This window comes from Meriones unguiculatus, chromosome 4, assembly GCF_030254825.1.
Source record: "Meriones unguiculatus strain TT.TT164.6M chromosome 4, Bangor_MerUng_6.1, whole genome shotgun sequence".
NCBI lineage: Eukaryota > Metazoa > Chordata > Mammalia > Rodentia > Muridae > Meriones > Meriones unguiculatus.
Window position 1 is genome coordinate 63,166,257 of NC_083352.1, and position 24,306 is coordinate 63,190,562.

At 56.2% G+C, this 24,306-nt stretch overlaps 1 protein-coding gene across 8 annotated transcripts; it reads right to left on the bottom strand.

Moving 5' to 3' along the window:
• Positions 1-31: 31 nt before the first annotated feature.
• On the bottom strand, positions 32-23,978 carry Klhl26 (kelch like family member 26). 8 transcript variants are annotated; one of them, XM_060381926.1, is made up of 4 exons: positions 23,763-23,895; positions 22,669-22,796; positions 4,900-5,082; positions 32-2,723 (listed from the first exon to the last, which is right to left on the bottom strand). In XM_060381926.1, exons 2-4 carry the CDS (start codon positions 22,704-22,706, stop codon positions 1,142-1,144), a joined length of 1,803 nt encoding a protein of 600 aa, XP_060237909.1. In that variant the 5' UTR covers positions 22,707-22,796; positions 23,763-23,895; the 3' UTR covers positions 32-1,141. The 8 variants fall into 8 exon arrangements, with proteins under 8 accessions (XP_060237909.1, XP_021493752.1, XP_060237910.1 ...); XM_021638077.2 differs by having other exon boundaries at positions 22,669-22,812; positions 23,763-23,870; XM_060381927.1 differs by lacking the exon at positions 22,669-22,796 and having other exon boundaries at positions 32-2,621; positions 23,763-23,978.
• Positions 23,979-24,306: the final 328 nt, after the last annotated feature.

Below are 24,306 nucleotides of genomic sequence, written 5' to 3' on the forward strand. Positions count from 1 at the left end.
TGCAGGCAGTCAGTGAAGGGCTGCTCCATCCTTCCACCATAAAGTCTTTATTAAATAAAAGGACTGATCAGCAGAGGTCGCAGCCAAAGAGCGGGGTTAATTTCTCATGCAGTGAGTGGCCACACATGGCAATATCCATCTGTCTGTGGCTTCCGTAAACAAGAGAAAATGAAACAAAACACAAAGATAAGACTTCAGCATTTAAACAGCAAAACAAAGCATGGCTGCCATCTCGGTGAGGCTGCCGGGGCTCATGGAGACAGCATCCCCACTGCCCACCCCAGGGTGGGGAGCCCATGGAAGGGCTACCTGCAGCCAGCATGAGATGGGCACCCAGCTCGCTCTCCTCCCTGGCCATCTGAGTTGGCTTTTGTGTTTCTTGGTTTTGGTTTTTGTGGGTTTTGTCATTTGAGATAGGCTCTCGCTCTGTGGCCCTGGCTGGCCTAGAACTTGCAATGATCCTCCCTCGGCGGCCTCTAGAGTACTGGAACAGCAGGCCGCCATGCCTCACTTGGCTCTGTTTCCTTATAAAAGTGGACTGGCACACACAAACAATGCTGGTCCCTGACTGCACAGGGGGTCTCTTAGGGATGCTTCAGAAGTCCACACCACAAGTCAAGGTGGGCCAGGGAGCTGGTGGTGAAGACATTCTGCATCTGCCCTGGCAGGGTGCCTCTGGGGCACGGGGTGCCTGCACCCTGAATGCTGCCGGGGTACCAGGCAAGCTGATTTGCAATCTTAAATCACACCCATTTGATTGTGTGCACGAATGCGTGCCACAGTGCCCACATGGAGACCACAGGACACTTCTGAGAAGCCCCTCTCGCCTTATGGGTCCCAAGACAGAACTCTGGTTTCCAGGCCTGGTGGCAAGTGCCTTTACCCACGGCACAGCCAGGATCTCAGACCAGTCAGGAGACGGGGAGGCGGTTCCCACAGAGACGCTTTGCATCCACAAGCTGAGCGGCTGGCTAAGACTGAGGGAAATCAAGGCCCTGCCACACTGGACACCCGCCGGGCAGTGACTACCACGACGCCTCAACTTCCGAGACCAGACCTCTGCTGGCTCGGGGCTGGGAGGTGGGAACCCCGGGGCTGGGTTCTGCCGTCTGTGGGGACACAGCCAGGCCAGGATCCCAGGCTACCTGCTGTGGCCGGCGCGCGGCAGCAGCACAGCGGCGCAGGCGACACCCGCGAACGACTCCGGGAAGTGCAGGTCCCTCTCCCACTCGTCCGTGTCCGTGTTGTACACCTGCACAAGGCCGGTGACATTGTTCAGCCTCCAGTTGTAGCCGCCCACGACGTAGATCTTCCTCTCCAGCAGGCAGCAGCCGGCCTCCGACTGGCCAGCCCGCATAGGGGCCACGCTGGTCCACTGGTCGGCCTCGGGCACGTAGTACTCCACGGCCAGCACGTCGAAGCAGCGGTCCACGTGGTCCATGCGGCCGCCGAGGGCGTAGATGCGGCCTGCGGCACCCAGCATGGCGTGCAGCACCCGCGGCTCTCGCATGGGCGCCCTGGGCTCCCAGCGGTCGGCTGAGGGGTCATAGCACTGCAGTGCCTTCTTGTCCTCGGCCGAGACGCCGTAGCCGCCGGAGATGTAGAGGCGGCCAGCGGCCGCGGCGCCCGCGTGGCCCCAGATGCGGCGCTTCAGGGGGCAGGCGAAGTCCCAGCTGTCCCGGCGCGGGCAGTAGCGCTCCACGGACGCCAGGCTGCCGGCGCGGTTGCGGCCCCCCGTGGCGTAGAGCAGCCCGCCCAGGGCGGTGAGCTGGAACTGCACGCGGCTCTCCCGCAGCGCCTGCAGCCGCAGCCAGCAGTTGCGCTGCGGGTCGTAGCGGTAGCAGGCGTCCACGGCGCCCTCGCCGCTGCGGTGCTGCAGGTGCTGGCCGCCGGCCACGTACACGAAGTTGTCCAGCACGGCCACGCCCGCGTGGCTGCAGCCCAGCTCCATCTCCGTGAGCTCGCGGAAGTGGCGCGCCCCGGGCTCGGGCAGCTGGAACACCTTGCTGCTGACGGCGCGGTCGCTGTCGGTGTAGGGCGTGCCTCCGAAGGCCACCAGGGAGGCCACGTCCGAGCGCACGGCCGTGCGCGGCGACTGCATGTCATGCTGGCGGCAGGGCAGCACGTGGTAGCTGAAGGCCTCCAGCAAGTACTGGCGGCACAGCGCGTCATCCAGCATGACGTCGAGCGTCTGCACGCTGTCCACCAGCTCGGCGGGCTGCATGAGCGGGAAGCGCACGTGGCGCAGCACGAGGCTGGCCCGCGCTCGGCGCGCAGGGTCGTGCTGCAACCAGCGCACGGCCGCGTGGAACAGGTCGATCTCGGCGCAGCTCTGCAGCCGGTTGCTCTGCAGGAAGAAGACGAGGCGCTCCAGCGGCAGGCGCAGGAAGTCCTCCTCCGCGGCGATCTGCAGGAAGTGGCGAAACGTGAAGGCGTCTACGGACTCGCGCAGCGACGCCAGGCTGAAGGTGGTGGCCATCTGGCCAATGTGCAGGCACGTCTCCACGCTCATGGCAGCCTTCAGGAAGTCCTCGCACAGCTCCACCACCGGCAGCATCTGCAGGAACACAGCGGCGCCCAGCACGTCCTGCACGCAATCCAGGTCCAGAGTCACCTCAGCACTGTAGGCGAAATCGATAATGTGACGCAGGCCGCGTGCAGACACGCCCTGCAGCTGGATGACCGCCTGGCTGGCCTCGCGCATGCCGCCGGTGAACATGGCTCTGGAGGAGGGAACACAGACGTGAGCAGGGCCGGCGGGGCACCCCAGCTATGTGCCACCCCAGCCGCTCAGCACCTGTGCAGTGCAGGGGAAGGCGCACTCTGCCAAGGGCCGCCAGCCCCGTGGGGTGGCCCGTGGTGTCTTCAGCAGCTATCAGCTGCTGATGCGCAGCTACCTGACCCTTGAGCTCGAAGACAGGACCAGCCTGTGCTCCCCAAACCCCACCAGAATCCAGAATCTCTTCACTGATGCCCTGCAGGCAGGACCAGCTGCCCCACCCAGGAAGCTAGGAAATAAGTGCCAAAGGGACTTCCCCATTCCCCTTAGGTTGCTTTGAAGGTCCCAAGAGTCACAGCCCACCAGGGGCACACAGCTTACTGCTGTCTCCAGGGAGAAGCTACCGAAATGGGACTAGGGCCCAGGCAGGGCCCAGCACCAGCTGAATCCTCTTGGCCTGCGTGAGACCTCTACTAGGGGTCCCTAGCTGTCGGGGAGCGGGGATGCAGGCCCACACAAGTGAGTTTTTGGGAAGGTCTGGGATCAAGTCTTAGCTTCTAGCAGGAAGAAGGAGCAGGCTGCCTGTGCTCCTGGGGTCCATAGGGCTCCCTTGGCAACATTCTGCAACATTTGACAGCAGCTCTCACAGTGAACAGGCCTGCCTGGCCAGGGGAGGCCCACCCTCTGCTGGTGGGCTTGCTGTGACCTGGGCTCGGGTCACAGCAGGAGGGAAGCTACAGGTACCAGGCAGGGGCTGCCACCTAACGCCAGCATTCCGAGGGCCAGCATCAGGGCCTCCTGCGACCATGAGGAACAGCTCCCGGGCCTGGCCCCTGTGTCCCCAGAGTCCCCACCAGCCCCTGGGCACTTCAGTGAGAAAAGAGGCCAGGCCAGACGACAGGAGGGAGTTTTGCCTTTTAAGGCCTCGTGGGCTACATTGCCAGAGCTGGGGTGCCTTTAAAAGGCATTGCTGGCTGGGCTGCCCACCCGCCCCCAAATCCAGAGTAAAAATAGCATCGATGCCCCAGTTGGCTGCAGCAGCTCCCCATAACAGCCTCGCTGGGCCCCAGAGAGGGCCGTGGGCCTTGAGGGACATGTGGCCCAATATATGCACCTGGATGGCAGTGGACCTGGAAGAGCTGGCCCTCTTAGAATGGGGTGGAAGGAGGCTGAGCACAGGTCTCCAAGGGCTACCATTCCAGCTCCTGCCCATGCACTCAGGAGCACCCCCTGCCAGTCAGTGCCATTGGGCCCTTAGTTCTGGCTCAGTCCTAGGACAGGGAAAAGTAGACAGACCTACGTGTCTGTGCATGCTTGAGAAATGATCTAGGGAGATGAGAGATCTATTTGGGCTTTGAGCCCCAGACATAGACACCACAGGACCTGGGCACCATGGCTCCCATGTCCCGCCAGTCCCTCAGCTGTTTGCTATAGTGACTTGGAGGCACACCACAGCAGTGAGGGACTCATTACTGCTCTATCCTTGCTGGACACACATGGCCTGCACCAATGCCCAGCATGCAGCAGGTATTGGCTGAAGGCTCAGGAAGGTCGAGGCTGACGTGGATGCCCTCCAGAGCACCTATGAAGCCCTGGTGTACTGCTGCAGGCCTGTCAGCCTAGCACCAGGGAGACAGAGGATCAGAAGGAGTTCGTGGGTATCCTAGGCTATAATGTGAACACGAGGCTAGCCTGAGCTATATGAGATCTAGCTCAAGAGAGAAATGGGGGGGGGGGGGCAGGAAAGCCTGCAAGATGGCTCAGTGGGTTAAGGCATTTGCTAGGCCCAACAAGCTGAGTTTAATTTCTAGGACCCACAGAGTGGGAAGAGAACTGACGGCTGCAAGATGTCCTCTCTCCACATTCACGATGCTCACCTGCCTGAACCCCACCCAACAGAATACCCAGATCACACAAATTAAGTCAACAAAACCAAAAAAGACAGGGCCCCAAGGCCGTGGCAGAGGGTGCCATTCAGTGACAGAGTGCTTACCCAGTATGCAACAGGACTGAAAAATAAACTTAGAAAGAAATCATAGCAAGGTGTGCTGGCATTTCTGTCTTCTCAGCACCAGAGGATGGAGCAGGGGTGTTCTGAGTTTGTGGCTAATCCAAGCTACACAGCAAAACACTGTCGTTAAAACAATGGCTGCCACGCAGGTTCCCAGGGCCAGGCTTACCTGAAGTAGTCGCTGCAGGCCGCCAGGACCACCTTGTGCGCGTGGAAGGCTTCACTGTTGACAGTGAGGACCACATCCAGCAGCTGGCCCTGCGCACGAAGGGTGGCCAGACCCTGCAGGAGGCCGCTACTATGGCCAGCTGCAGAGAAGGTGCACTTGAGGGCCCCATTCCTGTCGGCCAGGCTGCAGGGACAGCAGAGAGGAGGCGTGGCTCAGAGACCTCTGGGTGGACGTGGACACACACACACACACAGTGACATGGAAGATACTTAGAACTGTAACACTAAGTGGCAGAAGCAGCCAGGACAGACAGCTCCACACAGCGGAGGATGCAGGGCAGCAGGCAGAGCAGGTGGAAGAGGAAGAGACCATTAAACACACAAGATCTCCTTACAAAGGAATGGAGAAGCCATAAAACCAGGCAGAGGCCAAACCTGTGCTACACAGGATAGTGCAAGTCTGCCCATGGATAAATACACTGGGCCCAGGGCATGAGTCTGGGTAGGGTCTAAGATCCCCCAGTGGGGGCTACAGGCATGTCTCAGGGATGGAGCCCTGCCTAGAATCCCCCAGTGAGGGGCTGGGGGTATGGCTCAGGGATGGAGCCCTGCCTAGAATCCCCCAGTGAGGGGCTGGGGGTATGGCTCAGGGTGAAGCCCCTGCTGAGAATCCCTCAGTGAGAGTGGGGGTGTGGCTCCGGAGTAGAGGCCCGGGTAGAATCTCCCAGTGAAGGCCTGCACACTTTTTATCCCAGAACTCTAGAAGTGGACACAGGAAGATCAGGAGTTCAGATTATCCTTAGCAACACAGCCTGGGCTGTGTGAGAACTTATTTCATAAAACACAAACAGCCATGTGGTGGCATAGCACTCAGGAGGCAGAAGCCATGGACTTCTGTAAGTTTGAGGCCAGCCTGGTGTACAAATAGAGTTCTGGGCAGCCAAAGCTACACAGTGAGACTGTCTAAAACAAAACAAGGAAAGCCAAAAGTCAAACCCATCGTCAGTCATCCACGGTCTGTTTCTGTCAAGTCCCCACCAGCCCCGCTGTTGTTGCTGAAGCTTGACCCAGGACATCCCTATCCTCAGGGCACAAAAGGGGGCGGTGCTGCTGAGAGCCCTCTTTAGGTCCAGTGTTTCCAGCCCACACCACAGCGAGACCAGGGACACCCGCCCCTGCTGAGTGCTTTCTCTGTCTCCCTTTCCATCTGTTGGGAACATCAGCCCTTTGGGACCTGCCCTTCCATTTTTGGGCCAGGGATGCAGGGCACTGGGCTTTCTGAGAAATGAGGAGAGGGAAGGTTCTGGGACCCTTACCCACCAGTACCCAAACAAGGAGTGATCAGAAACTGGAGCTACTCCAACCGTAAGCAGCACCCTGACTCCCGCTGTCCCTGGCCAGCTGCCCAATTCAGATGTCCTTCAGAGACCCTCAGGTGGGGATCAGCGGCAATGCAGGGCGGGGCACTGCTCTGACTGATGAGGTGGGGCGCTTGGAGTGTGAGAAGTACAGCCTGCCCTGGGTAGAAAGCTGTGAGACTTTAGGGTGGCAGGAAAGTGCAGAATCAGCACTTAATGCCAAAGTCTCAGGCGCCTGGCTACTGGGGTCACGGAGGGAAAAAGTCCAGGCAAACCAAAGACCCTGGCTTGTCCTGAGGTCTCCCCTGGGCCTGGTGGAGGGTGTCATCAGCACTCACCTCTGTCCTCTGTACACAATGGCATTCTGGCCAGGCTACTGCGACAGCTTGAGCACAACAGACCTGGGACCCAAAGATGCTGGGAGATATTGCTATGACACAGGCCAAGGGCCAGGGCCACCCTCATGCCCTATGAACAGTGCCCATGGCTTCCTGTAGCTGCTCTCCAGAGTTCTGGGCCAATTAGACACTGATAACACCCCTCATGAGCCTGCACGGGCCTGGGGACACAGAGACACTTGGTGGCTATATATAGTCTATGCCACAGGATCAAAGGTCATCACAGCGCCCAGGCCTGGCTTTGTGTCCCACTGGCAGGAGGAGCATGCAGGCCTCAGCACTCAAGAGATAAGGGACAGGAGCTGGGCCAGAGCTGTGTGGAGTGTGGAACTGGCATGCTCCAGCTGCTGCCCACTGAGGGAGACAGTGAGACTCTGGGACGAGCGTCTCTGTGCATGAACCTCCCTGAACAAAGCAGTATGTGTACCTGACCTAGTGCAGAGGCCACAGGGTAACAGCCAGGCTCAGGGGTCACCTCTGGGAGGTGACAGCCTGTGTGACCCTCCCTTTCACAAGACACAGGCATATCTCCCTTCTGGGGAGGGGGCTGGTTAAAATATGCTGTCTTTGCAGCCCACAGGGTTCTGAGGCAGGCGGACTACTCCAAGTTCAAGACCATCCTGTGCTGGATATGACCCTGCCTCAATAACACAGAACAAAAAGGCCAGCATAATGGCTTAGTGGGTAAAGGCACCAAGTTTAACCCTGTAAGCCGGATGATATTGAGAGCCAATCCCTGCAAGTTGTCCTCTGACTCCACACATGGGCATTCAGTCCCTCACCCCCCACACAAAAGAAAGAAACAAACCAAAACAGAGACTCCCGCCGTGGTGAGCCCAGAATAGCAGTGTCCCCACTGCAGGGCTGTGGATCTGCTGGTTGAGGGCTGGCACACGGTCTTCACTCCGGTTCCCAGAGTCACCCACAGCTGCAGGCTAGCCTGGGGCAGGCTGAACCACAAAGCTATGAGACTAGGAAACCTGCCAAACTGTGCCATGATCACCACAGGCAAAGGCAGCGCAGTGTCCTGCCTGTCTCCAGAGTACTGCACATGCGGGGTTGACCAGGCTGGCCTAGAGCCTCCTGACTGCAGGCCGTCTTCCCCTTGTCATCCATCCATTTACTCATCCATCCACACACGCGACCTCACCTTGTGCTTTCCTTTCGTAGGCTTTAGAAGAGCAGGGGGAAACAGGACAGGACGGAGAGATTCAGTGTGATGCCCGGCTAACTAGCATTGCCAAGTGCTTGCTCACAAGGCCACCAGGTACAGGAATGGTCTAGGGGGGCAGACATGCCCTCAAGGCCACCGTGCTACTGTCCATTCTGCTGGCAGGGAGCTAGCATCCACAGAGACAGGCAGGGCGCACAAGACAGCACAGCAGGTAAAGGCCATGCCTGATGCCCCGAGTTCCTCACCGTGGAAGGAGAGAACTGGCTCCCACAGGTTGTTTTCTGACCCTCACAGTCACCGTGGCAATGCCCCATCCCCACATGCCCCTCCCAAACACAAATAAAAGACCAGTGGACAGGTGAGTGGTGTGGCAGGAGCCCTCTCTGACACGCTGGGTCAGCTTTTCTCAGCTGCCAAGGCAGCAGGCCCTCTGAGACCACCATGCAGCTTCATAGCGCTCAGCTCCCCTCCAGCCCTCCATTCCCCAGAGGAACAAAAAGCCGCAGGCAAAGACTTCCACGGTCACTTAGGGACTTTTCCTTAGTTCAAGGAGATTTGGGGAAGAAGAGCTTTGCACCGGCACAATAGCATCCTTTGAACCCTGAACTACTGTGATTCTCCATTGTAAAAAGTATTACAAAATTAATACAAAGCCTGCATCCTGATAAAAGGTTATTGATGCTGGAGAGACAGTTCAATGCTTAAGCATACTTGCTCTTCTTACAAACCTAACAAACCTAAGTTCAGTTCTCAGCATCCATCCTAAGTGGCACGCTGCCACCTGTAACTGGAGCTCAAGAGGAACCTAAGCTTTTTTTTTTTTTTTTTTTGCTTCAATGGGTACTTACACATGTGGCAAACACTCACACAAACACATAAACATACACATAAAAAATAAATAACACTTTGCCCAGCAGTGGTGGCGGTGTACACCTTTAATTCCAGCACTCAGGAGACAGGCAGGCAGATCTCTGTGAGTTTGAGGCCAGACTAGCTTACAGAGTGAGTTTAATGACAGCCAGGGTTACACAGAGAAACCCTATCTCGAAAAACCAATGATAATCGAGAGGTGGAGGCAGGCAGATCTCTGTGAGTTCAAGGCCAGCCTTGTCTACAAATTGAGTCCGTGACAGCCTGAGTGGGCTCTGTTATACAGAGAAACCTAATCTCGAAACAACAACAATAAATAAGAATGCAGGGGCTGGAGAAATGGCTCAGTGGTTAAGAGCACCAGCTGTTCTTGCAGAGGACCCAGGTTCGGTTCCCAGCACCCACATGACGGCTCACAAACTCCAGTTCCAGGGCATCTGACACCCTCTTCCAGACTCCATGGGCACTTCACACAAGTGGTGCAGAGATACTCAGGCAGGCAAAACATGCATACATTAATAAACAAACAAACAAACAAACAAATAAATAAATAAAGACGATGCAGAGCCTGGGAGCTGAGGGTTAGAGTTAGCCTGGGAATAGTCATCACTGAGGATCTGAGGGAAACAAACCCCACACTCATGTCACTACATCGTGACGCCTCCGTGTGGAACCTGTCACACCCTCCCCACTTTCCGTCATCTCCAGATGACAGCACACCAAGTGTGAGCTGTGTGCAGTGTGTCGAGGCTGTCAGTGACTGGATGAGGAGTAACCAGAAAGCAGGGGTTCCTGCCGCCTGGCTTTCGGTGCCAAAGGTGCCATGCGGCCCACGCGGCACAGACACTCTGGCGGCCTTCGGACCTACGGCTGGACCCTGCACTACACTGACCTGCCAACAAGAGGCAGTCACTGCTGCAGCAGCGGCATGAGGGTCACGGGAACACCTGCTCTCACCGCACCTGTGGCTGGCTGGCTCCACCGGAGGGCATCCATGCTGCTGCAAACCTAGCCAGAAGCCCTGCGCGGAGGGAGGGTGCTGCTGCAGCTGTCTTGACATGTCTGCCATCAAGCTGCCTTCTCCAGGCTTCGGTCTATGCTCCGGGACAAGCGGTGCGGCAGTTAATGCAGAGGCTTGATCAAAGCGCTCAAAACAAGTGACTGAGTACTAGGCCCTGCGCAGGGCCTCTGCCCTGTGCCTCTAGGCTCAGGGAGCACTGTGGAGGGGACTGAAGGAAGGTAAGAGCTGGAGGATGGGGAGGACGGCTGTGAAGTGCTGTCCTCTGCACACGGCATGGCAACTGCCCTTGGGACTGCAGCTGTGGTTCCCTGCACACGAGCGAGAACAGGCCACCAGGCTCGGCCAGCATTCCAGCAGCAGTATTAATTGGACTCAGCGGTGCAAGTGCATACGCACACACACACTCAAAGGAGAGGACATAAACATAAGTGGGTGGGGTGGACAAGCTGGGTGCATATGATCACAGCATTAATGCAGTTACCAAAGAATAAATAAAAGTTTTTGTTTTTATTGGAAGACCTGTGTGTATAGTTTGGACCTGTTTTTCTTTAATATCGTCTCTCTGTGGTTGCGTGCCTGAGGACACAGGCACTAGGGTAGGAAGGGTCTTGGGGTCTCTGTCACAGGTGGCAATGCCACATTGTCAGGCAGCAGGGGCCCAGCTGGTGGGAGCCAGCACACATTCTCACTGCTGAGGACAGCCTGGGAGGGCAGAGGAGCCGGACAGGGCACAGTCCCAGGGAGGAGAAAGGACCCAAATGCCAATGTCTCCCCAAGTCCTCTGCCGTTACAATTCTTCAAAGAAAGAAAAAAAGAAGGTGGGAGGGGGTTCCAGAGTTGATCTGGCTTCACAAGCAAAGGCACTTGCACAGACCTTGACAGTGCCTGGGACTCACTCGGAAGGACAGGCGACTCTCACAGGTTGTCCTCTAACTTCTACGACATACATATGTGTGCATATGCAGGCCAGGGTAAATAAATAAATGCAATTAATTTACCCAGAGAAGGGAGCAGAGTCTAGATCCCCCAAGGAAACGGGCGGCCCGGGCCTGGAAGGCAGAGGCAGCAGGTGCGCCGGTGGCACCTCTAGTCTTCTGATCTCTGCAGCTGGTGGCCTGGGCTGCTACCTGTCCTTCCCGGCCGATGAGGCACCTGACAGCAACCCACACACACAGGCTGAGCCACCCTGGGATACTCCGAGCTCCACAGTGCAGCCTCACCACCAGAGATGGACAAGGGAGGGTTGTCCTGCTTGGGCTATGGCTAAGGTCACCTATGTCAGCACCAACACCAGCACTGGGAGTAGGGAGGACCCATTACTCAGAACCATTCTAGACAGTGGGCGGCCACATGATGGGGGCCCCTGAGCCAGTCCAAATCTCCAGACAGACACTCGAGTCATGGTGGCTGGCCCATGAGTCATCAGAGCCAGTGCGTCAGCAACCCCAGACCGGACAGTCTCCAGAGGCCACTCACCACCCACCCTGGCCATACCCTTAGCCTGGCTTTGGCCTCACATTCCATCTCAGGCCTGGCACAGGCCCAGCCGTCCTGCCATCTCCCTGCCTTCATGTTTCCCCCAATACTGCCCAGGGCACCCAGGCAGGGTCCAAACCTGTGCTAGACACAGGCACACACCCAGGCCAACGTGCCCTGAGTGGGTTCATGGCCCTGATGAGAGCCGCTGAGGTCCAGGTGTGGAAGCTGCCGCTTGAGTTCCCAGCCCCCAACCCTGTTCTGAGGACAACATAGCAGATCAGGCAGCTAGAGAAAGAACCCACAAGCTCGGCCGAACCAGCTGTGGCAGGCCACCCTAGTAGCCAGAGCCTCGGGGGCACTAGGGGATGGAAGCTGGCAGGGGACATAGCTCCCGGCCCCCACCCAGCCACTGGCCTTGTCCTTGAGGCCGGCTTTCCAAACCCCAAAACCATTCTTCTCAGAACGTCCAAAAAACAGGCAAGAACAAGAAGGAATTTCATGGCAACATTTCTTTGGGGTTTAGTAAAATCCGTTCCCACCCCCACGCGGAGTGCAGCTCGCTGCCTCGCACACCCTGTTCTGACGCCGTCCCCGCTCCCCCAGCCCGGCCACTGTACTTTCAAAGCCAATTTCACTTTTATTGTCCATGTGGCTTGCTGGAACGCAGCTGGCTGGCTCACGCTCGGCTCTACTGCTGCCCCGCCCTTGGTCCCCAAACATGCAGGTGGGGGACAAGGCTTCCGGGAACAGTGCAGTATCGGGCTGGCCACTCAGACCATTCCCAGAGAGCCTAGATGGGTGGGGATGGAGCAAAGACCTGGGTGGCAGGAAACACTGGGGTGTCGACAGATGTGGGTGTCAGAAACCTGGAATGAGGGAAGCTCAGTCTGGAGCACACAGTAGGACCACCTCCCGACCTCTTCAACAACTCTCAGCAATGCCAAGCTTCCCCAGAAACCTGTGACACCCCCCCCCCCATGAGCTAGCAAATGTCCTTTCTTTAAAATGGGAAAGCTGAGGCTCAGGGACCTCCCTAGCTTTGAGTACCTCATCTTCCTGTCCATAAAGCACTCTGTTCCCAGCAGCATCCCAGTGGCTCTGGATCTAACTACCAAGGCAAGCATTCTGGGGTCCAGCACACCCACCTCTGCCTGTTGCCATGGTTCCCCAATGTTTCCCAGCTCTGGGCACAGCACTCCTCACTGTGCTGCGGTACTTCCCGCCAACCAGAGACACACAAGCCAGCAGCCCCCACGCTCACTCACGTCAGCAAACCCTCCCCTGAGATACTCCATGGCTCCTGGCCCGCAGCCTGCTCCTCCTGTAGTGAGTCCTCTTTGGGGGTTCACCTCTAATTGGGAGTGGGGGAAACAAGGCACCTGCTGTAGGCTTGCTCCAAGCTGGTCTGTGGAAAAAGAAACTCAGAACTTGGAAGGGGCAAGCAGAAGCCCAGAGACCTGAGGGTCCCCAAGTAGCAAGGGAGAAACCCAGACACACATTGCTAGAGGTGGGCCAGAGATCTGAGGCAGAGTGACAGCCAGGGTGAGGCAGGCCTCAGGCTCCAACCTCAGCCCTTTAGGAGACCAGACTAGACTCTCCCTGTTACCAGACTTTGCAAGTATCTTTTCCACTGAGGCCTCATCTCTAGGCTGCACCCGGAGTCAGTTTTGCACACCCCACACAGCCTGAGGGTCCACTGAGCAGGAGTGAGAAAGGCTGCCTGTGTCACACTGGACTAAGAGGCACTTCCTTGAAGGATCCAGCACCAGACTCCACAGGGACTTTTGGGAAGTGAGGGCCAAAGGTGAGAGCAGAAGCCCCGCCCATCCGCAGCGCTCTGGCCACCTGGCTGGGGTGAGCCAGCCCATTGCCTCCCTGGGAAATGGGGTGGCTCAGGGACAGTGAGCGCACGGATTTGAAGATGGGGTTCCAGGAGAGGAGTGCTAGGCGGCAGGCTACTACGCATGCCTTCCGAGAGGTCATGAACCCAGCAGCCTTCAACCAGAGCCGTCTGAGGGTCAGCCATTGAAGGTGAGCGGAAAGACTCCTGGCCTGGGCCACGCACCATACTTGCCCAGCCGACAGCACATGTTGAGATCAGCAAGGAGGGGCTCCCGCTCTAGAAAGAGGCCCCAGGAGGGCGTGGGGTTTTAGCATGCCACCTCCCGAAACGTGTCAAGTCTGTCTACAGCGTGTGTCATATGGCCTCACAGCTAAAGCTCAGCACTGGGCGTCATCACGAGAATGCCCGCACAGGGACATATACCAGCAGGCTGTGTGGGGTGTGCAAAACTGACTCTGGCTCACCAGCTGCCCAGAAACGTGAGTAGGAAACACTCAGAGAGGCTCACACTTGCGGAAGACCACACAGCAAGTAAGAAGACTCCTTAGCAACTCAAGCCCTTGCTCCCACAGCCACAGACAGACAGGTGCAGGACATCACTGAGATGCAGCTGGAAGGATCCAGGCTCCATTGCTGGGACTACTCCCCAGAGCCCAGCTAAGCTGGGGCATGGAGCTCAAGAGCTGAAGGAGGCAAAGCACCCAAGTTTCAGCCCAGAGGACCCCACTAGGCACCCCATCCCCTCATGAGTAATGGAGGTCCTCTGTAGGTGAGGAAAGGGCCCAGCAGCCACCCTTGAAGACTCCAGGGCCCAAGTATCCAGATGTGTGTTCCATGAAATGGAGCTCTGGAGGCTAGCCAAAGGGAGCCTTTCTGCTGCCCATCCTGATGTCCATCCACTGTGAAAGAGCTCAACCACGCTAGTCACCTGGACAGAGTGACAAGGTAACTGGGTGGGTGAGAGGGTGGAGCGGTGGGTGAATGCCACGGTCCAGCCAGGACAGGTGAGGCCCCGTTCTTGGAGCCCTCTCCCACTAACAAGAATGGCCTTAGCCGTCCCTATGCCCCACACAGGATGGAAGACACCACAGAGCCAGCTGTCCTTGGTAGCACAGATGGCACACAAGGGTACATCCTAGGACACCCAGGCACCCCAGCACAGAATCCCAAAGTGCTGGGACAAAAGCTGCCTGGCAGCTCAGCCCAGAACCCTGACTGCAACCCTGAGCATCCCTCCATTCACAGATATCTAACCGACCTCTTTCCCACTCAGCCTCTTCTCCTACACGTTTTCCTGGGGCAGGGAGCCATGCAGTGGGGACCAGGCAGACCCACTCTTTGCCTGGCCAACCAGAGCCTCCTGGAGCCCTGGCCACATGCTTTTCAGAGGATGAGGGCCCACCTGATCCAGTCAGAACCTCCTCTGGGACTTTTGTTTTTCAAAACGGGGCTACTCTATGTAGCCCTAGCTGTTCTGGACTAATCTGTACACTAGGCTGACCTTGAACTCAGGAGATCTGCCTGCCTTTGCCTCCAGAGTGCTGGGATTCCGCTGCCACTGCAGGGCATTTCCTGAGACTCCTTAGACAGCTCCAGATGGGGGCTCTTTCCCCTGGTGAGCTAGCGGGTTGGGGCATACGTGCCTAGGCCAGGAGGTGGACAGCAGCTAGGGAGAGGGACCAGATTCTCTGAGAGTCCTCTAGTGCATGCCTGTGTGTGCACATACATGTGCCATGACACACGTTTCTCCTTTTTAGCACCGGGATCCAGGCAGGGGATGATGGCAAGGGCTGCTAGCACTGGACTGTCGTCTCCTGATCAGGCTGGCTGTCCTGTCATGTCGTCAAGCCAGGCCTACACCTCGGCCACCAGGGGCCCTGCTCCCTCCCTCTGCTCCACACTCCTCTGAGATCAGGTCTCTCACTGACCTGGAGCTGGGCTGGCAGCAGCCTGCACTGGTGTCTTCTTGCCTACGCCCCGCAGCCCTGAGGTTGAAGGCAGCACACAGCACCATGCCTGGGTCCTACCTGGGTGTCTGGGACAGGAACTCAGTGCTCCCACGCACTGTGCCCTTTCTCCTGCCTCCCTTGAGCTGTTAGCTGAGGACAGTTCTCCAGCCTCCCCCGTCCACATCGCCTTCTCACAGAAGTGTCCGCCCTCCTGCCACCCTGTCCTTGAGGTCCCCTGCAGTAAGTGCTGCCCATGGCGCTGCTAAGCTTCCTAGGTGGCCAGGGAGAGGAGGCGATGGTGAATGGGCAGCAGCTAGGACAGGACAGCTGGCTCTACTCCGGCCACTGAGAAGCCCCAAAAAGGTCAGCAAGCTACCAGCACTGACCCATGCCCTCCCTGCTGATGAGAAGAGTGGTGGAGTCTACGCAGTAATTCTCATGGAGCAGGGTGAGCCGGATCACTACCACTCACAGTGGGGGCCCGCTGGCACCTGAACAGGAATATAAAGAGGAGGCAGGCGTGGGCCAGCAGCTTTCCCCAGTGCAGCAGACAGCGGCAGCTGAGCGGGTGGAGCTGCCTGGGCTTCCGTGGCTCTCCCGGCGCCTGTCACCTGGCAGCTACTCCACCCAGCCCAGTTCCAACCATCCGGGTAGCGGAAGATTCCGGGAGATCCCACGTCTCAGCTCTTGCTCTCTACTTTCAAGCTGGGTTCAAATTCTCCCGTCCCGTGGAGAGCAGGCTCCGGATATCCAGCCCAAACGCCCCGCCCGATTCCTGGCTTTGACCCTTGTGGAATTTCATGGCTGTGGTGTCAGAAAACATCTTCAGCCTTGATCCCAGAGTGCCCTCCCCAGGCCCTTTAAAAGCTGGAAGGTTGAGCCCTGCCGATTGAGAGAGCTCAATCCCAGAAGCATGAGGCTCCCGCTGCTCCTGGGTAGGGAGGCCACTCAGGGTGGACAAGGCTGAGGGTCCACCAGTCCCCGAGAGGAGCTGCAGCACAGGATGCGGGAAGCACTGCCTGGAAGGGCGGAGCAGGAAGGGCCAGGCCGGGTTAACAAGTGTTAAGAGAGCCGGTCAGCACAGCTGCACAGCGGCTACCAGAGCAGGGGGGGTCCGCCGCCTGGGCCCCCACCTCCACTGCAGGCAGCTGGACAGCTCAGTTGCGCTCACTCTCAGCTAAGGGAAGATGGTGTTGAATGGTTCTTTCTACTGATTTCCTAGAGCCTGTGCCCAAATAAAGGATGGTGGCCTTTGAGCATGCAAGGAGGGGTGTGTATCTGCCTGGCGTCCTCAGCATCCATGCTGGCTGCCGTGATCCTGCCTCGAGCAAATTCCCTAGCAAACTAGACAGTCTTGGGATGTAGAGGCCTGCCATCAGCTAAGAGGAGCAAGGAAGAGGTTCTACTGCGAGAAGCTGGGAGGCCCAGCAGGTATCAGGCAGGTGTGCAATCTTAAGAAGGTTCAAGTTGGAGATAATAATCAAGCCAAGGGCTTGGGAGGGGTGGGTGGTGAGTGGAGACTTACTGGCTGTGTGGCTTGTGTGGCTGCAGACCTCTTTTGAATAAAATGACAGTCTTGGGGCTGGAAGACAAGTGACCCCCCTCCCAGGTTCACAGAGCAGAGAAAGCTCCAGGGGCCTTTCTGGAAGACACAAGATTGTGAGCCCAGGCCCCCTATGTTCAGGGGACACTTGCTTCAGGCCACAGAGAGTCTCACCCTTCCAGACACCCTCCATCTGCGGCAAATCTCCATCTCCCAGGCCTCAGCTGAGTGGAAGGCCAGGAGCCCTCAGCCCCCACTCTGCTCATTGTATCAGCACACACATGCCACATGCCAGTGAGCCCCAAGCCCACTCTGTCCCAGATCCAGAGGCCTTCAAACAGCAGGATCTGAATGCCTGTCTCCTCTGCCCACACCTGGTCTACAGGCACACAGGAGGCCAAACACACACTGCAAAGAAGATGCCAATTGCACTGGGAAGCCAGGGGTGGCTAAGGCCAGAGTCTCTCAATGTTACTTATCCCTACCCCTGGGTCCCATTGCCATCCTCCATCCTTGTACTCAGGTCATTAAAAAATGACCAGAGTGAGGAAGGAGGCAGGAAACATGGCAACAGGGCACTGGCCTACTAACAAAACATTTCTCAGGTCAGGCATCAGGCATGGTGGCACCTGCCTTTAATTAAGAGGCAGAGGCAGATGGATCTCTGTGAGTTCAAGACTAGCCTGGTCTACACAGCAAGATCCAAGACAGCTAGGGCTGCACAGTGAGATCCTCTTTCAAAAAGAAAACAACCCAATACCTTCTCAACAACCATGCCAATGTCAAGGCGCCTGTCCCTGGCACTCGTGGCTGCCAGGTTGCCATAGTCACCTGCATGTGTGCTGCACAGCTGTAGCACAGGCTCCCACTCATGTTGATCAGAGGCCAGCCAGGGCTCAGGGGCCCCAAGCCATACCTTGAGAACCCTGCAGCGTGTGCTCCTGGAGCCAGAGTTCACGTAACCCAAGTGGCGGGTGCTGCACTCTCTCACTCCGGCCATCATGCCAAAGTGCTGCAATACTGCCAGGAGCTTCTCACTCTTGGTACCTCCTACTGTAGTGTGCCCCATGAAGCAGCAGGACCCCAATGGGCCAAGAGTGCTGGCTTCTGAAGTGGCAGCATCTTGCCTGCCCTCCCCTTCAGGGGCCACTGTGACTCCAGACTCTTTCCAGCACTGGGAAGAAGCTGCCTCCTTACAAGCACTGGCCTCGGTGGGAAGCTCAAGGGAAGGCTTAGACAAGCCCCGCTCACCACGTCAAGTCTCTGGCTACCACTTCCATGTCCCTGTCTTCCGAATGAGGCCAGGAAACAAGTGGGTTGGCAGGCCTCTCACAGCCATGGGAGCCCTATCCTTACAGCCCTGGTGGCTCAGACCTCAGCTCCCTGAGGAGAGGAGGAGCTGGCCGAAGCTCGGCCTGGGAGGAGGTCTCTCAAAGCAAGTGCTCTTTGTTCCCTGGACCAGGCTTGGCCTCTTCCTCTCTGCCTGCCATCAGCTTGTTGGCCATGCTGTCCACAGAGCTTCAGCTCAGACATCATGACGGCTCCGCCAGGCAACAGGGTTTGTTGCTCCCGAGAGATGAGGAAAGGGAAGCCAGGCTTTCTTCTCCCATAGTCAGGAGAGAAAGCAAAACAAACAAGTTACATAATGGAGGGGTAGTGTGGGCAGCGTGGCCCTGTGCTGTGTCAACAGGACTTGGTGGGGAACACAGTTGTCACCCCAATTTGGCCAGATGACACCAGCCTTTCTGAGCAGATGAGGTCATGGCCTGACAGGTTCCGAGATGATGAAGCAGTCAAGGCCTGTCCCCACTGTGTGGAGCCTAGCATCTCAGAAAGACCTGGCCTGCAAGTGGAGCAATGAGGCAATGAGGTACACTCTGTGCCAAGCTCTTAGGACAGTAACCGAGGGCAGACATTGCTACTCACAAGGCCCTGTGAGAGTCAGGTAGTGACAAGACAGGCACTAGGTGATACTCAGCAAGCTTCAGCAGTGTGCACACAACCCTAAGATTGTACACACTGTCCTCCAGTGTGCACAGCCCACTGTTCTGCACTGCCCTCCAGTGTGCACAGCCCACTGTTCTGCACTGTCTTCCAGTGTGTCAGTGAGCCTGGCATGCTGTCTGCACAGCTCCTGTCCTGGCCTTCTGATGATGCTGTGAGTGGACACTGCAGGACGGCCCCACCAAGGACAGAGCAGGCGCTGTCCCCCAGCTCTTGCAGAGTAAGCCAAGACAAACCTCTTTTCGTATAAATACAAGACTCACAGTTTTTGGTTTTATCCTCTACTGCTGAACAGCCCCCCAGGACATTTCCCTTCCCCTTTGTGTCTCACTCTGCTTCTCCAGCAAGCCTAGAACTCACTATGTAGTATAGACTAGCCTCAAACTTGAGGGCTGTCAACACAGGACCCCTTTCAGCTGAGATATTGCTAAAAACAATGACAACCAATACAACAATGAATGAAGAGATTCACCAGGTGTGACAATATGAAGAAAATGGTGATCAGCCAGGTAATGGAATATTATTTAATCATGAAAAGGGATGAAACACTGATCTATGCCACAATATAGATGCACCTTGACACAGGAGGCAACCTGAGGAGCAAGACAGAGGAAGTGACATTTAAAACAGGTGATGTGTGTGAGATGCGTGACACATATCTTTCCCCCAAGCTACAGAGTGAGTTCCAGTACAGCCAGGCTATGGAGAAACCCTGTCTCAAACAGAAGGAAACAAGCTGGGGATGGTGGCACACACCTTTAATCTCAGTACAGGAGGCAGAGGCAGGTGGATCCTTGTGAGTCTGAGCTTGGTCTACGGAGTTCCAGTAGAGTCAGAGGGACCCTGACTCAAAACAAAACACCAACACAAACAAACAAACAAACAAAAAGAAACAAAACAAGAAACCAAGGGGCTGTGGATATGCCGCAATCAGAAAGCGTCCGTCACACAAGTTTGGATAGCTGCTATCCACATTTAAAACAAAAAAGAAAACCCAGCTAGGCACAGAGGTGCATGCCTGTACCGCCAGCGTCAGGGAGAGAAGACACATGGATCCCATTACCAAAACAGCAAGCCCAGGCCCAATGACAGAGTCTGTTCAAAACAAAACAAAAACACCCTCCAGACAACTGCCAAAGGGGGAAAAACAGAAAGAGAGGAAGACATTTCACAATAACCTCTGACTTCACGTGAACATGTCATATCAGACTCAGACTCAGACACACACACACACACTCACACACACACACAAGTAAATGCCATGGAAATGGCTCAGTAGGTAAAAGCACTTGCTACCAAGCCTGACGACCTGGGAGAATTGGCATCAATAGTGACCCATAACGGGAAACAAGTTAGGAACCTGCCACAGAGGGCCTCTGAAAGGCTCTGCCCTGCAGACTATCAAAGCAGGTGCTGAGACTTATGGGCAACTGTTGGGCAGAGTGCATGGAATCTTATGTAAGAAGTGGGAAATAGTAAGAATGAACACAGGGGTCTTTCCAGAGACTCATACTCCAACCAAGAACCATGCATGGAGATAACCTAGAACCCATGTAGCCCATGGCAGTTCAGTGTCCAAGTAGGTTCCATAGTAATTGGAACAGGGACTGCCTCTGACATAAACTGATTGGCCTGCTCTTTGATCACCTCCCCCTAAGGGGGAAGCAGCCTTACCAGGCCACAGAAGATGACAATGCAGCCACTCCTGATGAGATCTGATAGATTAGGATCAGAAGGAAGGAGAGAAGGACCTCCCCTATCAGCGGACTTGGGGAGGGGCATGTGTGGAGAAGGAGAAGGGAAGGTGGGTTCAGGAGAGGAGGAGGGAGGGGTTTATGGGGGATACAAAGTGAATAAAGTGTAATTAATAAAAATTAAAATAAAAAAGTGACCCATGTGCAATAGCAGGACATATCCAATGGGGCAACAGTTATAGGCAAAACCAGCTACTTTCTGACATGTCTAGAACTGGAAACTTGGTTCAAAGACTGTGTCTGAAGAAGTCACACATGTGGGTCGGGAGCACTGTTGTTCTGTTAATGGACCTATGTGCCGGTCAGACTCCTGCCGGCACAGAACCTCCTGTGCCTACAGAGTAGCCTGCTGTCAGCTCTGGCTACTGCACACACATAACTTGTCAGAGCACTGAGATGCTAAATGCTCAGCCCTAAAAGGGACATCTACCTCACCCTGCCAGGGTTTGGGACCACAATGGACAAGGTGAGATAGCTCAATGGTTTAGAACCCTGGCTTTTTTCCCAGAGGACTTGGATTGGATTTCTAGCACACCCACATGGCAGCTCACAGCTCCAATTCCAGAGGATCTGCTACCTCTCCTGACCTCTAAGGACACTGCACACATGTACACAGACATGCATGCAGGCAAAGCACCCATACACATTAAATAAAAATAAATCTAAAACAAAAAAAAATTAATTAAAGGATGGTGCTGGAAAGATGGCTCAGCAAAGTACCAGCTGCTCAGAGGACCCACATTCAATTCCCAGCACCAACATAGTGGCTCACAACTGTCTGTTTACTCTAGTCACAGGGGATCCAATTCCCTGGAAAAACAGAAAAACAGAGAGAAAGAGAGAGAGAGAAAGAGAGAGAGAGAAACCAAATAAAATAAATATTTTAAAGCTTCTGCAATCTTTATCCAAATGCCCAGGTTCAAAGAACCCACCTCAGGCCCTGACCATGAAAAAAGGATGACCCCATTTGACCAAAAGGGCTGAATGTATCTGAGGGCAAGACCTCCAATCCCATCATTTTTCCTGAAGGAAGTGAGATGTGAACCCTATGAAGGGTAGAAGGGCAGCAGGTCACACAAGGTGCACAGACATACATGCAGGCAAAACACTCACAAACATAAAATAAATAGATCTCAAAAAAATGAATAAAAAACAAACAAAAGGACTGAAGTTGGCTAGGTGTGGTGTACACACCTGTTATCCCAATATTCCTGAAACTAGAGGGTCAGGAGTTCAAAGCCAGCCTGTGCTAAATATAAATATTAGGCCAGTGAGAAGTACATGGTCAGATTCAAACAGAAACAAAACAAGACAAAAGCCTAGGCTGGAGCCAGCTCAGCAGTTAGATCATGCACTGCTCTTCCAGGGACGCGGGTTTGGGTCCCAGCACCCATGATGGGTAGGCAGCTCATAGCAACAGCTGCTGATGAGGCCTCCACAGGTACCCACGCACACATGAACACATTATAAAAAGCTGGGCGGTGGTGGCACATGCCTTTGATCCTGAAGGATCAATGGTTTGGGCCAGCCATGGCTAGGCATCAAAACTCTTGACTTTAAAAACCAAAAGGGAGCCAGGCACAGTGGCACACCCCTGTAATCCCAGCACTTGTGGAGGCAGAGGCAGGCAGATCTCTGTGAGTTTGAGGCCAGCCTGTTCTACAAAGTAAGTCAGGGCACCCTGGGCTACACAGAGCAACCCTTTAGAAAAGTCTTTACCCCAGGTATCTTTAGAAAAGTCTTACCCCAGGTATCTAGTCAGCTGTCCCTCTTCTCCAGCCCCTAAACCCTGCCCACTCATCCCCCAATGTCTTCACACTGTCCACTGCAGGTCTTCAGTCCTGGCCCACACCCTCTCAGAAAGCTGGCTCTGTCCTGACCTCACGCTGAAGCCACCAGGTGCTGACCGGCACCACTGAGAACTGGCAGGGCCAATGCCTCCTCCAGCTGGCGACAGTGCTAACCAGCACTGTCCCCCCCCAGCGTCAGCACCCAACTCATGTTCATAGGCCACCAGGCCTGAGCCCCCGAGGAAGGCCCAACCTTAGCCACTGTCACACGGCCCAGTGCTCTTGCCTCCTGTACACTCACAAGCCATCTAGAGCCTGAATTTCCTCCTTGATCTTCCAAGGGTGGTAGCTGTCCCAGAGCAGGGGCTCCTGGCTCTGCATCAGCGTGAAAATGGAGGGTGTCAGTGCCCCCTGAGAGTGCTCCCTCAGTCAGCTGCTCTCCCCTCAGACTCCAGATGATTCACAGAAGTGTATAAACACCTGCAGTGTGTCCCAGCAAAATGCTTGTGGGTTCAGCGCTCATGCTACACAATGAGACACTGTCTCAAAAACAGGGTGGGGGCGGGTGGCTAGGGCAGAGTCCTCACCTAGGATGCACCTCATAAGCAGGACTGGTGAGGCACATCGGCCCTGACACTTCCAGTTAAGGCCGGGTGGCTGGTCAGCAGTTTGATGTTGATGTCATCCTCAGCTATACAGCAGCTTTGAGACCACCCTGGGGAACATGACTCCTTGTCATGAAAAATCAAAATAAAATAAATATTTAAAAACATCTGCCGTCTTGTAGCCAGGCATGATGGTACTGTAATCCCAGCACTCGGGAGGCAGAGGCAGGTAGGTCTCTGACTTCCAGACCAGCCTGGTCTACAAAGTGAGTCCAGGACAGCCAAGGCCACACAGAACAACCCTGTCTCAGAAAAGGAAAAAGAAACCTGCCATCTTTATGCAAATTCCCAGGGCTCAAAGAACCCACCTCAGGAGCTGACCATGAAAAAAGGGTGACCCCATATGACAAAAGGGTGAATGTGGCCTCAGATCTGAGGGTAAGACCTCCAATCCCATCGTTTAGCCAGAGAGAAGGGGAAATTTGAACCCTATGAAGGGTTGAAGGAAGGGGTCTCAAAGACTCTGTGTTCTCACAAAGACCCTTTGCTTTCTCACGGTGCTCAGACTCCATAAACACACCCCGACCTCTCACAACCCCTTGGCCATCAGCACCTCCAAACATGACTAAGTCCCTTGTCTACCTACCAGGCCCCCAGACAGTTTTCTGTAACTCAGGACCTGTTGAGGCCACTACCAGTGGCCTCGGGCATGTCCAGGCCCCAGGTGACTGGCCTCAGTGTCCCCCTCCAGACATGCCCAGGCCTCTTGATCGCTGCCAGGCCCCTACACGGCTCCTGTGGAGGTTCCCCAGGTAGTCTCCCTCAGGGTCTGTGGAGGTCCCCCAAGTGATCTCAGTGCCCTCTCCGGGCAAGCCTCGGTTCCCTGCAGGGCCTCGTGCAGTCTCCCACGTCACCTTCCCCTTCAGCCTCTGCAGCTCCTAGGAAGCCGGGCCTGGAGCCTGCGCCCTGGCTCAGGACGGTGGCAGCCGGGGTTCCCGAATGCTCACGGCCCCGGAGGTACCGGGTCGGCGCCGCCCGGGCCAAGAGGTGCGCGCCAGCGGAGGCGCTGGACTCACCTGCTCGGGCGCTCGGGGCTCTGGCCAGAGCCGCTGCTGCCGCCGGACTCCGCCATCTTCCGCCGCGCGCCCGAGCGACGGGACCGCGCGCCGACCCGGAGACCGAGGCCCTGGCAGAGGGCGGAGCCTGCTGAGGGCGAGGGAGGGACTCGAGAAGTGGGCAGAGCTTTAGGGGCAGGGGCGGGGCATGAGGAGAGCAGGGGCGGAGTCGGAGGGGAGTAAAGAGAAGGCATTAAAAAGGCTGGGGGGTGGGGCAAACGCGAGAGGGGGCGTGGCCTGAATGAGGCGAAGGAGGGGCCTAAGGTGGTGGGCGGGATGAGGGGGCGGAGCCTTGGGAGAGGTGGAGCTTAAAACTGGGTGGGGTGCAATGAGAATTCTAAGCATGGCCTAAGAGTTGACCTGAGGAGGGAGGGGCTTAAGGAGGGTAGCCTCTGAAGGGGGTGGGGGTGAGGGCTGAAGAAAGGCGTGGAGGAGCTCTGAAGGGCGGGGTCTGCAAAAGGTGGTTCTGGCAGGAGAGACCAGAGGAGGGGCGGGGCCTGTGGAA